The sequence below is a fragment of the Stylophora pistillata genome, chromosome 10 (genome assembly GCF_964205215.1).
Source record: "Stylophora pistillata chromosome 10, jaStyPist1.2, whole genome shotgun sequence".
Classification (NCBI taxonomy): Eukaryota; Metazoa; Cnidaria; class Anthozoa; order Scleractinia; family Pocilloporidae; genus Stylophora; species Stylophora pistillata.
In genome coordinates this window covers 7,671,596-7,687,310 of record NC_142528.1, presented here as the reverse complement: position 1 = coordinate 7,687,310, position 15,715 = coordinate 7,671,596, and the positions used below count along the sequence as shown (strand labels likewise).

Sequence of the window (15,715 nt, the reverse complement as noted above, 5' to 3'; positions counted from 1 at the left end):
AGCGAGCTTAATAGACACATCGGTAAGAGCTAAGGTAAATATGAAGGCTTGAGGAATAATTTGCGAATTACAGGAGTCGCGTAGACCCGCCAACACCTTTTAAAGTGTATGTGGACGGGCCTCACCCGAATGAGATAACTGAGCTTTCCAGAAAGACTCTCCCCTAGCGGCCTAAACATATCTTTTCAACATGTTTTTTTATCATCAACAATTACGGTAGAAATACTTCTAATTAGGGTTTCCATTATCTTTTTTCCAGCTCTTTCTCTGAACTACTCGATTCTGTGTGGTTTACAAATAGAAATATATTAAGAAAAAATTAATAAACAGTGCCTATACACTTCGGAATCGCTAGGAGTACCACCAATAAAGACAACGGACCACGTGGTGGGTCAAATTTAGCATTCAAGTGAAACTATAACCATAAAAAAGTAAGTGAAAAAAAAAAAACTTACCATCTCCAGAGACAACCGAGGAGTAAGTCCTTTTTTGTCCTTTTTCTTGTTGAGAAGAATCCATCAGTACAAGGTTCATATTCAAAGGTATATTTTCAAGGTATATATAATTAACGCGAAAAGGTGTTGAGTAACTGACGATCTCTCAATTTTAACTGGAGACGGCTGGTAGCTGCCTTGATAGCTCCCAATGAGTGGTTAATAATTATTTAAGGTAGAGTATTTGTAATAGTTCGGAGATTTTTAAAATTGAAACTATTAAACTAATTGGAAATATTGCATTTGTTTAATCTTCTGCAATGGTTCCGGCTGGAAAAGCGTGCCGGCTTAATGGTCATTGCGCCCTATACATCCTACAGGTGTGTAAACATGTGGAGGCGAATTTAAAACGGGGAGTAACCATGTGATGGACTAGCATCCCATCCAGGGGGGAAGGGAGAGTACAAATATTTTGTCGCTTAGGCTGTATGTGCTACTGGCCTGACGCAGACAATTTTAAATTCTAATACGTGCATCTCAGTGAACAGTTCCGGTAAGGGTTTTTTTTTTCGGAACCCTCAGAGACCCTCAGAGATAAATTTCGCATTAAATTATTTGATTAAGTTGTGACTTTACCATTAACTTTTAATCATCAATATTCTTATTCAGTATTTATTTATTTACTTTTATTTTTTTTTAATTTATTATTTTTTGGTCATTCCGCGAATTCCGGTTATTCCGGTTATTCCGGGTATTCCAGATATTCCATACCAATAGAGTCCTAAAGTGTGACGTCACGTTGCCATGACAGCATTTTTTTCTGGTCTAAACAGTTTAAACTCATACTTCAAACATGGCGTCTTTATCGATATGCTCACTCGTTTCTTTCTTTTCTGGAGAGCGGAAATCGCTTGATCGCGGAGAAAACCACTTCAAATCAGACCATGTCCAAAGCTTTATTTATTCCAGGGGAGTCATCAAAGGTGAAGTCCAAGCAAGCATGAAAAATAAGGACTACAAAGTCACAGTAAGTTGCCAATTTGGGATCACAACAGGTGTGTTCAATTCGAAGAACTCCCAACCCCGATTTCACCTCCAATTTAATGTTTATATTGCGGAATATATATTGCAACTTACGTGTCTATTTCGAATTATCTTTTTATCAGATTTATCTCGATGAAAACCTTGAAATAAAAAACACAGAATGCGAGTGTCCTCGCGGCAAGTTCAAGTGCAGTCACGCGGCAGCCATATTTATTTATGGCATCCATAACCTTAGCAGGACGGACCTGGAATGCCAATGGAAACGAAAGCGAAAGGCAGAAAGCGTACAGTCTGCAAGCCAGATGTTTCCAGCGCCACCGAAGAAGAAGGATTACAGCCCTTTGGCGCGCGATCCTAGCCGAGAAGATCGGATGTGGCTGTACAGCGAACTAAAGCGCTATGGCAAATTTACAGGGACCTGCTGGATCTTGAGTCCCGAACCACAACTTGCTACCCCTCTCCCGATCAAGACGATTGAGGATATCATTTACTCAGAAGGTTTCCTTATGGCATCTACGAAGGAAAAACAATTAGAGTACTTGATTGAGAATGCAAAAGTAGAGGAGAGAACCATAAATGTTGTGAGCACCCTCACGGCTGGCCAGCGAAACAGCCCTGCATGGCACCAAGCTCGTAGAGGCCGCCTGACTGCCAGTAATTTTGGCTCCGTCCTCCAGGCAAAAAGAGTTACACCGTCTCTTATCAAGCGACTACTTGGGGAATACAACTTGAGTGGAGTTAAAGCAATTGCATGGCGACAGGACAATGAGACTGAGGCCCTGAAATCCTTCACCCACATCACAAACTTTACACCTGTACAGACCGGCCTTTGGCTACACGAGTCGGGAGTTCTGGGTGCTTCCCCTGATGGACTTGTGGGAGACGACTCGGGGATTGAGTGTAAGTGCCCCTACACACATCGAAATGCGACAATCAAGGAAGCTTGTGGGCACAAAGACTTTTACTTGGAGGAGAAGGAAGGGAATTATACGCTGTCTACCACACATGTTTACTGGCATCAGTGTCAAGGCCAGATGTTCCTGACAAAGCGCAAATTCTGCTACTTTGTTGTATGGACCACAAAGGATAGTGTAGTTATCAAGATTGAACGAGATGAATCTTGGGAGCACAATATTACTATCTTGAGTGATTTTTACTTTCATCAACTATTCCCAAAGATTACCAAGGGAGAACTTTGAAAAGTGGTGCACAGATACTGGACATAATCAGAGTGGGAGGGGGGGGGAGTGGGAGCTAATGTAAATAGGCAATAGCTAATGTTAAAAGGTATTTTTTTAAATTTCATACATTAATTTCTTAATATAACATTACATATTCTACACTCAGATAGAGACAAGATAAAGAACCCACATTTTTCCATTTAGCATAGTAACTTAATAATAAATTACATTTTTCCTGAAAGCAAGCTTAAACAATTTTTTTTTTGCAACCAATGGCTACTGGTAGCTGGTAACACTTATCCTGGTTACTCAACAGGGCCCAGGTGCATAAAACTTATGCCACACTTAAGTAGGCTTGCATAGCAATGCAAAGGGAAGGGGAGGGAGCCAAAACAAAATCCATGCAGACACAGGTTATTTTTTCTGACTACCTCTCACCATCCCTTAAGCTAATTTAAGTGTGGCTTTAGTTTTATACACCTGGACTCAGGCTCCCAGCTTCACAGACACAAAAGTAAAACCTTTAAGGTAGGTGTACTAGGAGGTGTTGGTCCTGTACCTGGCAGCAAGTCCAAACTATCAAACAGCTTGTGCCTGTTTCTGTCACTGATGGTTGGCATATTTTCTTTTCGCCCATCTTTAAAGTGACAACTGCAAAGTCGCGAATGTTTGCTGGGCTTTCTATCTCCTCTCCTATAACAGAAAAAGACAGAAGCAGTTACTATACTTACGCTTAAAAAACCCAAAGTTTAGTTGGTCACATGCTTAACCTTGTAGTCTAAGACGTGAATGCGAAGCGAGTATTTCTCTGAGGTTGTTACTTAATACTAGTTAGTGTAAAAGCTTTGATACTCACAACTATCATATAGTTTTTTAGTAACTAAATAATCTTAGATCAAGACTGAAGACAAGGAAAGGCAAAGCCGCGAGAAAACAAATAAGACGAGAAAGAGAAACGGCTAATCGTGAATCAGTTTGAGATAAAAAAAAAACAGCTATTTCTAATCGATGGTACAGCATCGAAATATATATTTTTCGAAAAATACTCACCTTACAAATGATATCCACTTATCATAGAGTGTTTTATGTTTTTTCTGGTCTGGAAACGAAAAGAATCGGCAGCAGTGGCTTTCAGATGTGTGATTGCAATCTGGATGAAAACACTGGCCCATCGCAAACTTCGTCTCCGTGGCGTTTTGACTCGAATTATTGCTCACCAGGTGCTTTTGTCCGCTTATTATACTCTTCAATAGTAAGGCCAAAGGTTATCTTGATTCTCTTTATCTTATTTCTATTATTGGAGGATAAAATGCGCTATTATAGCTCTTGAAGTGCTCGAGGTCAACGACAATGTGTCACGCTAGGGACGCCATATTGGTTTGTTTAGACCACAGAATTCTGGTGCTATGGAAACGTGACGTAAGCACTTTAGGACTCTATTCCAAACTACCGGGGATCGTTAGGAATGTTGTTACGTTTGCCCTTTTGTTAAACAACACCATCTGGGGGACGTGCGTGTAATTCGACCCGATGCGCTTTGAAATCCCGTAGTAAGGGCAAAATGATGACGCGTACCTACAAATCGATTTATCCAGAATGGGTGGTCAAACGGAGCTGCCCTCGGATCGATGCAGCGGAATTTGAAAAATTTTGCTGCTGGAACGGGTAGGTAATAGCTACGAGGCAGCCCAGAGCAACCAAATAAACGACAAATGTGATGTGAGTTTTTTTTTGGGAACAATTTCAGCGCATGCTGTTTACTCGACGATAAGATTCCGCAAGTTGTGGTCTATGAATGTGGCCTTACAACGCCACGGGTATTTTTTCTTTATTCGCCTTTAGTAATTACTTTCAGAGCTTGTTTTGAAACTTGTAGTTAAGAGGTTTGTCGGCTAGCATCGAAACATGAACAAGCTGCATTGTCTTACACTAGGCCAATATTTTAATGAATAAAATGTTCTCGCGTAATACTGGTTCTTAAACAAAGGTACCAAATTGGTCACAGTTGGATGGAGATACTTCAGTGGAAAAATAATCCACAATCTCACGAGATTTATTAAACTGTGGGAAATCTGTGTCCCATTTATTTGTTCTATGAGAGAGATCGGCTTTTTTTATCCTACTGATCTTACACTGAGTTTACCCACTCACATGAATATATTTGTTTAATAATGTTACTGTAAATTAATTTCAATAAGGATTTAATTGAATGGTTCACCAATGATTATAACAGCTATTTAGCCATAAGTTAAGAAAGATAGTTGGCGAGTTTTCGAAACGTTTTCTGTAAATAACATGTGACATAATTGTCAAACTTTTTAAATTAAAAAGAAATTAGATAATTAAATTTATAATTTTAGTTTCAGTCGTAAATAATGTAAATCTTAGGTCAACTTAACTTGGCACGATTGGCTGCATTGGATGATTGGCGTACCTGTATGCGATCTGATTGGTTGAATTAGCTCAACGGACACCACCCTTTCATGTACGAGGAATGATCGAGCTATAGGCTCCTGTTGTATGTTTAGAAGCCATTCTCTCGTTGAAGACTCCGAAGAGTCAACATGAAGGTTTTTGGTTCCGTCGTTCTGTTGTTCGCGGCTTTTTTCTCCTCGACTAAAGGGGACAGGTCGATGTTTAAGATGGAATCCTACGATAATGGCAACTACAAAGTGATGTGGAAATACGACATGATCACGGACATGTTTTATTTTAACGTCACCGTGAAGGCAACCGGCTGGGTTGGCTTCGGTGTGTCGAAAACAAAAGGAGGGATGGTGAACTATGATGTGATGGTTGGAGGTGTTTACAACGGTAGTGGCTATGCAAAGGTGAGTGTTTTACCTTGAGAGAAATTATGACCCAGGGTATAGGTCGAGCACTTTTATCTTGCATCAGGGAATATTAGAGTAACAGTTTTCTTGGGTTAGAAAAAAAAGGAAACTCGATGATATTCAAAACTCAAGGACTATTCGACAAGGAACGACGGCTGCTCACAAAGGTTTCAACTGATTGTAATAATAATAATAATCGTATATGAGCACGATCCTTCGCAGTAAAGCACTATTTGAGCAATAGTGAAAATCAGACCTGAAAAAAATTTCAGGCCTGTACGGGATTCGAACCACTGACCTCTGCGATACCAGTGCAGCGCTCTACCAATTGAGCTAACAAGCCAACTCGGAGCAGGCCATCAAATTAATTCGACATAAACCCGTAGATGATAAATCAAACAACAACAAACATATGAAACATATGTGTGAACTGCGGTTATGAGACGTATATGAGCACGATCCTTCGCAGTAAAGCACTATTTGAGCAATAGTGAAAATCAGACCTGAAAAAAAAAAATTTCAGGCCTGTACGGGATTCGAACCACTGACCTCTGCGATACTAGTGCTCATATACGTCTCATAACCGCAGTTCACACATATGTTTCATATGTTTGTTGTTGTTTGATTTATCATCTACGGGTTTATGTCGAATTAATTTGATGGCCTGCTCCCAGTTGGCTTGTTAGCTCAATTGGTAGAGCGCTGCACTAGTATCGCAGAGGTCAGTGGTTCGAATCCCGTACAGGCCTGAAATTTTTTTCAGGTCTGATTTTCACTATTGCTCAAATAGTGCTTTACTGCGAAGGATCGTGCTCATATACGTCTCATAACCGCAGTTCACACATATGTTTCATATGTTTGTTGTTGTTTAATAATAATAATAAAAATAATATACCGTTTATTTGCCACATTGCAGAATTAACTCAATTAAAGCGGCTAAATTTAAAATCAGTAACTAATAAAACTACAACTGGTAATGCTTGCATTCAGTTTGACAAGTTGACTAAACAATTTGACTCCTAACTATGACCTAAGCAGGCAGCTGACAAAAGGTAACATTAACAAAAGTGATCCGGCATTTTTCTTAGTGGCAGGGTAAAGGCCTAACAAACTGAATTCCTACTAAAATTACGAAACAGCGGCGAAATGAACCGAATTTCAATTCTCACAGGGCAAAGAAAATTATTGGCGATATCAAACTACGCAAATTTGTAATATTTACCAGTGCATGTCTAATTCGTTGTCATTCACATCAGCAATCCACACAAAAGAAGAAAAAAAAAAAAAAAAATACGGCCAGGCCGTCGCACAATCACTTTATAGTAATTTAAATTTCTTTAAATTTCTGACTTGCCTGCTGACATCAAGATCGTTTGGAAACACTTTATAGTACCGAGAATACTTAGTGAGAAAGGTCGAAATAAACTAAGAGTACTAGTCTTCTTTCAACTTTCCTCGCCTAGTTGAGTCCCAAATGAACTATGTAAAGCAGAGTCATTTTTGTTTGACGTCATTTTATCGACAGGACTATTTGACTAAAATGCAGTCTATGCCGATGCCACCAGATGCAGATCAAAACTACAATCTGGCGAACTCCTGGGAAATGGACGGCTACACAAGCTTGATGTTCTCCAGGAAGAGAGACACTGGAGATACTCAAGGCGACGTAGTAATCGAGGTGAGATCGATAGAGATCCAATCCAAAATTTATTGTGCATCATGCTACTTTACCATAATATTGATGTTTTGACGTCAGTTTCCACCGGCCTGATATTGGTCGAGCGTAAACATTTTAAAAAGAACGTGTTTGGACTTGACTCGTTCGAAAAATTGTCCATCCTTTGCGAAGAAATTAAACACCCAGAACTTGTTGTTTCAGTTTTCTGGGATGTTCTTCCTTTTTGAAGGCCGGCTGTAGGGTATTTCCTTACAATAAGGGTACATTTGAAATTTTCATGCATTTTGCCATTGTGAAATGAGAAAATCCTGCGTGTTTTTGAGCGGCACGAAGTTCTTGATACAGTCGAACCTCGATTATCCGGACTCGTCGGGACCTCGGTAAATAGTCCGGATAATCGACGATCCGGATAATCGAAAATGTGAATATTAATGAGATAGAAATGTAAACAAAAGGTATACAGCAAAGAAAACATCATTTTAATTGTTATATCTACACAGCCTGTATGTATTTACAAATAACGAATCGGAATATTTCTTTGTCTAGTCCCGTACTAGCGAATTTTGAAAAGCGCACAGGATAGTACGCTGCTTGAGCAGTCTTTTGAAAGGATTATTGGGCTTCTTGCGACTTTGAGTTTTTAAGATCACAACTAATTAATATTCATGAAAAAATTGGGACCTGAGAAAAAAGTCAGGATAATCGAATAGTCCGGATAATAGAGGTCCAGGAAATCGAGGTTCGACTGCGCTGTGGATAGAGTCATGCAAGACTAAATTACTGCGCGGTTGTTACGACTGTTGGTAATTACTAAAGAAAAACGCAGTTATCCACGCAGAACATATTGAGCTTTGTTTTGTTTTCAGTTGTATAGCATTTTTCTCCCATGGCTTCAAGGGATGTGTGCTAAGGGTCACATATCATCCTTTTAAACATGCAACACAAATAGCTAGCAACTTTCGAAATGCGTTGGATCGCAACAACTTCTTTTAACGTCGATTCGCGAAACTTCTCTTGTTATCATTCACTTGGTTTTCTTGAACACTTTTCAAATCACAAAATATTTACAAGATAATTAAGCCCTTTAGATTCGTGAAATGGGGGGCAAAAGTTTTTTTGTTGAATCCCGCGAATTTGCTAAATTGTTCGAGATTTTCAATGATCAAAAAAAAAAAAAAAAACTGTTGCAGTTGAATAAAACATCAAATTTTCCTTATTTGTGTTTCCCTCATGGCCTCAAGGATGTTTACTTAAGGTTATATATTATTAGCACAAATAGCTAGCAACCTACGAAATGTGTTAGATCGCAACAACTTCTTTTAACGTCGATTTGCTAAACTTTCTCTTAAGGGCTTCTTTGTCAGTCCTACCAAGTGTTTGAAAAAATTTACTCGTGCTTATTTATTCCAAATTGCACTCGAAATCATGTGATTACCTGTACAAATTGTACGACACGAGGTTCAATTACCACTTTGTTACATCCATTTTGAAATCGTCCAAATACAGGACTTGGTCAATTCAAATAATTTACTGATGCAGTACTGAGCCGGTTTTTAAATATAAAAAAGCGGAACCGAAAACGCTTTTACATCTTATTTTGTATGCTAAATAGAAAGAATTTGAAATTTCAAAAAGTCAGTCAAGCTTAAAATTATGCGATTTAGAGCAAAAAAATGGTGCGATTCGTGAATAAATCGCACCAATTAGAGCCAATCAGATTACAGGGACCACCAGTGATTTCAAAATGGATGTAACAAACACGGAAATCTGTGCTAATCAGATCGTTTAGCCACGTTTTTTTTTGAGCGGGGGCCGAAATTAATGCGAGACTCTCTCAAAGCAAGTTGCTCGGAGTGGTTCTGCTTCACTTCACATGAGATTGGCGACAGAAACTCATGGTATTTACTCAGCCAATTAGAAGGCTGAAGTAAAAAAAAAAAAAATTCTTTTTGCTTACGCAGGTTTTTCCGCGCCGCAAGTTTTTCTTTGTGTCTCTTTCTAAAATCAACTTGAAGGTGCAAATCGGTGTGAATTATGGCACTGGAAAGTACATATAAGCACTCCTATTATTCGCTTCGTTTTGTTATTCGTACCCTGGGGCTAAAATTTATATTGCAAACAACGAAATAAATGATGTTCGACTACAGCTATCGTTGCAAATGCGTCTCAAACTCTTAAGAAAACGCAAACGCATAAATAAGAGGCTATCAGGAGGAATACGAGATTAGTATACGTGTAAAACAAAAATAACCTAATGCAAGGTAGCTCAGTTTACTTGAATTATTTGGGTTTTTTGGTAGAAAAAAAAATGCAGACGAAAAAACTAATTATTGCCTCGATTTGAGCCTCGTCACCGGACAGAGGAAGCGTTGATAACGAGCCTTGTTGTGAACAGATACTGCTCACAAACTTTTACGTGTAGTATGGGTAGGGTCCAGACCTAACCGAGTCCAAAAACACTCAGGAATAAGGCTGACAACTTGCGACACTTATTTCACATTTGGTGCGTCACATTTTTTTATCGTCGACTTGATAAGCTTGTAACTTTTTCTTTCAATATAGATGCATAACCTAACAAATATAGGATGGGAGTTGAAGAGTGTGTCAGCCAGGCATAGAGTTTCTCCCGACACTAATCCCGCCTGAGTTATTACGCCGTTAAACCGATAGAAAGTGAAGTCTATTGCTTACATATATCGATTCCTTACGGGCAAGATGAAGTGAATCCTTTGTTCTAATTGGCTACCCGAGCAGGCAAGATGGGCCTGTTTTGCCCGCTCGGGATTGCCCACTTTATCCCGCGCAAGAAGAAAAGTGCGTGCAGCGGACTTACAAAGTTTTTAACTTTTAAACAATGTAGGTGACGAAGTCACCAAAAGGGGTAGAAGACTGTCAAAACAATGAAAAACCGTAACGACCTCTTCGGTTTTATTGTGGTGCAAACGTAGTTGGCTTTCTTTCCCAGCTATCGAAATGAACAAATCATTCTTGATTCTAGTTGAAGCGAAATCTTCTCGCTATATAGTAAATCCTTTATCAACCAAGCTCGTTCGGTCAAGATTGTTGGATATTACCCTCGTCTTTTCTTTTTGCGTTTTTACGGACCTCGACTTCGTCGCTCGGTCAATAAGGAATATGTTTAGGAGCTAACAGAGAAAATAACGTATCCGATTATGAGGAACAAAGGAATAAGAAAAAAATTCACGGTAGATAAAGGTTGCATGGGCGCAAAGTGTAACTAGTTTCCTTCGAATCTCATCTGTTTTTCAAGTTCCTTCGGAATGTCTAGTCATGTATGATGTATCTTGCTTGAGTGTATCATAACATGAACGATATCATTACTGCGAATGGAAGAACGGGTTATCGAAGGGGAACATTCTACAACAAGGCAGAGTAAGCGCCCAGTGAGGGAACTCCTCTTAAAAATCTGATAATTTTTTTTTCGCTTTGGAATTTCTAGCCAGGTGTTATGTACCTTATCTGGGCATATCATACCATGTACGATGTCAATATGACCGCGAATTACACATTCAAGAAGCACACTGCAATGGGTGCAGTAGGATACACTTTCATCGAGCCCGGTTACACCAAGGTGGTTTTAAATAACAACTACATGATATACTGGAAATACACCGCAAGCGAGGACATGTTTTATTTCAAGGTCAAGGCAAAAGCAACAGGTTGGGTTGCCTTTGGCGTGTCCACTCAGGGTGGAGGAATGAACGGTTACGATGTGATGGTTGGCGGAGTGGACAACAATGGTGCGGGATATATTGGGGTGAGCTACCTTAAACGTGTGCATGTCTATGCTGCTCTTAATTCCAGTAACGGTTCTCAAGGAAAAAAGAAAAGGACTAGGGAGCACTCGTCCATTTACCCCTGAGGCCTGGATTTAGGCGATCCTCAGTCCTTGCATTTTACCTGTCCTCCCTTCCATCCCCCACTTCCCCCTTCCCCCTTCCCCTTCCCTCCCCCCCTTCCCCCATCATCACCCACTGGGTTTCATTTCCCTTCTTCGAAAAAAAAAGAGCAGTGTAAATTTCAGTTCGGGACAGTGGACACGGAACCACCTCGTGCAATTTTCCACGAACAACTTCCAATTGCTATATTTAATGATCACCATCTTTGTTTTCATTATTATAATAGTCATCATTTTAGTTTGAAGATGATATGGACAAGATCATATTTCCCGAGATCACGTTTTATTTTCCTGATTTAATAGACGCTAGTTTATACGCCCAATTATTATATGGCTGTGTCTCACAAGGACTGGGAACTACCGAATTCACGAATATGATTGGCTGAAATCAATATTGAAAGCGGTCTAGATTTTCCCATCTAGACCGGCATCTAGACTGGTCTAGAAAAAAGGTACAAAGAGTATAAGAAATTGGCATATAAGACGCAGTCATATAGGGAAATTGGGGAATTGTTTTATTGTTTTATAAGGGAATAAATAGATTACATTTGCATAACTTAACTAACTAAACTTAATTTAACTTAACTAACTTAACTAAACATAATCAACCACTACCCACAAATAGCATAGCTAGTCTCGGCGGGCAGTGTGTGGACGCTAGAACATCTTACATAAATTTCGGTTCCACAAAAGATTCAATAAATATACAAGAAATAGAAATTAAATATTAAATCATTAATTTAAAAGCAGAAATGACAGTATGAGATAAAATACAGAAATAGAAGCACATGACAATAAATAGAAGAATGCATAAGTTATACACTACTATTAACTGGATTTAACTTTTGACACATCATTGATTATTCGTTCTACGTCAACATAACTATCTTGAACTTGAAGATTTTGAAATAATATTGTTGTTAGCTTTTTCTTGAAAATATCTTTTGGAAGATTCCTTAAGTTTCCTGGGATGCCATTCCAAATTTTACAACCAATCCTTGAGAATGAGTTTTTATGTTGATTTAGCCTAGAATAGTTTATGTAATAGTTACCGGCAGATGAAGATCGGGTATTATGATTGTGTATTTTGTGGGAAAGAGTGAACAAACTAGAAGATTAGGGGGGGGGGGGGTTAAATTGTTATGGTCATATAATAAACATCTTATTAACCGAGCTAGGTAGGTCTGTACGGGAGAATCTTGACCTCACTGAGTTCGGTCTGTACTAGCGACCTAGGTCAAGATTCTCCCATACAGACCTTCCGCTCGGTTAATAAGAACTAAAGATAAATTAGTCAAAAGCTATTTTCATAGTGCCTTTTTATAAGCGATTTTAATGAAAGCGAAAGAAATATGTTTCATTCATGATTTATTTCCTGTTTTGTTAGGATTACCTGACGAGAGGTCTTAAGAAACCTCCAAAAGATGCAAGTCAGGACTTCAATATGATGAGTTCGGAGCAACGGGATGGCTACACACTGCTGTCATTCAAGCGTATGAGAGACACTGGTGACAAGGACGACGTGGAAATAAAGGTTGTGTAGTATTTTCAACTTTTAGTTTAATTGCTTAGGTGATTAGAGAGGCTTCCACGCCTTTACTTGTCAAGTATTGTGTCATATCCGCCCTACTGTCGTGATCATCCCCGTGCGAGGTGATTATAGCAGGGGCGGCTAACAATTGTGAATTGAACTGGCTGTAGTTTGGCTTCTAGGAAGTAGAAAGAAGGAAAGGAGGGGAACTATACAAAGCTGCCATTGGCTGAAAGTGTTCCTCGTTAGCCTCCCCTAACTCCCCGACATTGCATTAAATTTAGTCAGTTTGTTTGTTGCCGGCCATTTAAAGGTATCGATTGATATCTTACTTCAGTCGGATTATTTTGTTGCGATGTGTTTAGAGTTGTGCTCGTAATCGAAAAAATGAGCCAACATTTTCCGACATTTTCATTAACTCCTTTTTTTTTGTTATTTCCGTAGCCGATGGAAATGTTCATTGAATGGGCTTATCACGATACCGCGGACGTAATGAATGACGCTTTTAGCAAACATAGACAGAGAGGAAGAATGTCCTACACCTTCAACTTCACACCACCTGAAAAGCCAACATCTGGATCCCCAGCAATGTACGCCCCATCCATATTTGAAGTCCTTGCTTTACTTTTGCGTGACAGGACGGAAAATGCGCACACTGTAAGTACCTCCCGTTGTCCCCCTACAACGCCTTAGAAAAGTTTTCTAAGGCTTTGTAGGGGACAATGGAAGGTACTTACAGTGCACGCATTTTCCGTCCTGTCATGTAAGTATGTGATCAGTGCCTAAGTTGCAAACGAAAAGTTAACCAAGTTGCCCTGATACTCGTTAAAAAAAGCCGCAATTGCACTTAATCATCTTATGCGGGAACACTCTTTAAACTTGGTTATTAAGGCATCACTGACTGGCATCAAGCTTCCCCCTCTGACTCCTAAGAGTGGGTGGGTGGGTAATTGGGTGGGTGGGATTGATTAGCGTGTGCCTCTCCCTAAGAATTTTCCTCATTTGTTCTTTTCGTCCACCATTTTTTCAATTCCATGTCAAATTTTAGTAAAATTTTTAGTGAGAGTTGATCGACGAGGTATTGTCACACGACGCCATGATTAGCACGAGGTGAAAACAGTATTTGATGAAATTCTTTAGTCTCTTTTTTTTCTTAACTCTTATCATGTTTTCATCTCCTCCTTGTAACTCGCTGTTCTCTCCCATGATCCCATCCCCCTTGAATCCCTTTAGAATTCAAATTCGCTCGTGATTCGTAATGCTTTATCAGTGAGTCTACCCCTGCATTTTTTTTAATCACATTTTTATGATTTTTATGTTTATTGAATGGGTTTATCACGATACCGATGACGTAACGAATGACGATTTTAGGACACATAGCCAGGATGGAAGAATGTCCTACACCTTCATCTTCACACCACCTGAAAAGCCAACAACTGAAAAGCCAACATCTGGATCTCCAGCGATGTACTTCCCATCCATATTTGGAGCCCTTGCCATTCTTTTTCTTAAGTATGTGATCGGTGCCTAAGTTGCAGACGAAAAGTTGACCAAGCTGACCTGATACTCGTTAAAAAAAAGCCGCAATTGCACTTAATCATCCTATGCGGCAACACTCTTTAAACTTGGTTATTAAGGCATCACTGACTGGCATCAAGCTTCCCCCTCTGACTCCTAAGAGTGGGTGGGTGGGTAAGTGGGTGGGTGGGGGGGATGGATTGGCGTGTGCCTCTCCCCAGGAATTTTCCTCATTTGTTCTTTTCGTTGACCATTTTTTCCATTCCATGTCAAATTTTAGTAGAATTTTTTAGTGACAGTTGATCGACGAGGTATTGTCACACGACGTCATGATAAGCGCGAGGTGAAAACGGTATTTGATGAAATTCTTTTGTCTTTTTTTTCGTAACTTTTATCATATTTTCGTCTTCTCCTTGTAACTCACTGTTCTCTCCCATCCTTCTTCAATCTCTTTAGAATTCAAGTTGGCTCGTGATTCGTAATGTTTTGTCAGTGAGTCTACCCCTTCATTTTTTTATCACATTTTTATGATTTCAACCCGTTCTCTTTCTATCTCAGTGAAAGGTTAAGGTTCCTGTAGCTTGTGGGTCTCAGTGTCAGGTCTCACTTTTCGTCTTAAACTTAGCATGCGTGACTGCTTTGTAAAAGTGAAGCTGATTTAAATCTTTGTAGGTCCAAGTCAAGCTTTTGTAAGCTCATTGTGTGAAAATAAAGTTTACTCTTTTGGCTACTCACGTTTGGCGTCCTCCATGACTCCTTGTATACCGAAAGCCGGCCCGTTTTATACAAATTGTATTTTAGAGACAAGTCATTATTAAACTCTTGTCGGGGGAGGGGTGGGGAGGAGATCTTTGGGTGGATCGCATAGTTTTCAGGGGAACGGTCGTCACCAAGAGAGTGTAAATTAACCTCCATATCCAGTATTCCCAAAAAAAAATTCCCTTTTATCCTTAATAAACAGAAATGGACTTTTTGCATTATATCTTGAAAACTTTGCTTGTCGGAGATTCAATGTTCGCTTTTTCAAATAAACCTCCTGCAGAGATTAAGAGAGGAAATTTTTATTATCATGATACAACCAACATTTTTTGACGTTCAGTGATTTAAAATATCACGAGCTCTGAATGAATCACTGGTTTTTAAATCTCTTACTAAAGTAATTATCAGTAGTCCCGAGTGTCTGTTTAAACTGCTGAGTCATTTTTGTCCAATAAAGTTTGGCTCAGAAGATAATTTTGGTTCCAAAGACTGAATTGATAAATGTAAATTGGCCACCAAAAAGCTGACGTTTCGAGCGTTAGCCATTAATCAGAGCAAAATTTTGTAATGATATAGATGTAGACTGTATTTTTTAAGAAAAACATTGCGGCAGTTAAAAAACTGAATTGTGTCTCTTAACAAGTTAGAAAATAAGAAATGATCTATAACTACTACTATAATAAAATTACAAAGACGACTACTCTTAACTTCAATCACTTAAATGCTTCCCTCGCACTCAATGAATGAATTTCCAAATCTATTTGTCTTTACAAGAGGCGTGGCAAACCTCCTCTGCCTTCTCAGCTCCTATGAAATA

The 15,715-nt window shown here is 39.2% G+C and overlaps 2 protein-coding genes and 1 long non-coding RNA gene across 3 annotated transcripts; 2 read left to right on the top strand and 1 right to left on the bottom strand.

Moving 5' to 3' along the window:
• Positions 1–1,212: 1,212 nt before the first annotated feature.
• LOC148721649 (uncharacterized) lies at positions 1,213–3,057 on the top strand. Its single transcript, XM_088736477.1, has 2 exons — positions 1,213–1,461; positions 1,601–3,057. The coding sequence occupies exons 1-2, from the start codon at positions 1,288–1,290 to the stop codon at positions 2,675–2,677; spliced, it is 1,251 nt and encodes a 416-aa protein (XP_088592603.1). The 5' UTR covers positions 1,213–1,287; the 3' UTR covers positions 2,678–3,057.
• On the bottom strand, positions 1,372–4,099 carry LOC148721648 (uncharacterized). The gene is made up of 3 exons (XR_015992593.1): positions 3,710–4,099; positions 3,219–3,352; positions 1,372–1,991 (listed from the first exon to the last, which is right to left on the bottom strand). It is a non-coding gene; the product is annotated as an uncharacterized LOC148721648 (long non-coding RNA).
• A 1,079-nt stretch (positions 4,100–5,178) lies between these two features.
• LOC148721647 (uncharacterized) lies at positions 5,179–14,869 on the top strand. The gene is made up of 6 exons (XM_088736478.1): positions 5,179–5,490; positions 7,019–7,171; positions 10,632–10,949; positions 12,478–12,624; positions 13,066–13,211; positions 13,993–14,869. Exons 1-6 carry the CDS (start codon positions 5,224–5,226, stop codon positions 14,150–14,152), a joined length of 1,191 nt encoding a protein of 396 aa, XP_088592604.1. The 5' UTR covers positions 5,179–5,223; the 3' UTR covers positions 14,153–14,869.
• The last annotated feature ends 846 nt before the right edge of the window (positions 14,870–15,715 follow it).

Bases quoted from the DNA above. Each gene is read 5' to 3' on its own strand.
- LOC148721649 (XM_088736477.1), top strand. From the start codon at position 1,288: ATGGCGTCTTTATCGATATGCTCACTCGTTTCTTTCTTTTCTGGAGAG. The intron at 1,462-1,600 runs GTAAGTTGCCAA...TCTTTTTATCAG, and splicing joins ATAAGGACTACAAAGTCACA to ATTTATCTCGATGAAAACCT.
- LOC148721647 (XM_088736478.1), top strand. From the start codon at position 5,224: ATGAAGGTTTTTGGTTCCGTCGTTCTGTTGTTCGCGGCTTTTTTCTCC. The intron at 7,172-10,631 runs GTGAGATCGATA...TGGAATTTCTAG, and splicing joins AAGGCGACGTAGTAATCGAG to CCAGGTGTTATGTACCTTAT. The intron at 12,625-13,065 runs GTTGTGTAGTAT...TTATTTCCGTAG, and splicing joins AGGACGACGTGGAAATAAAG to CCGATGGAAATGTTCATTGA.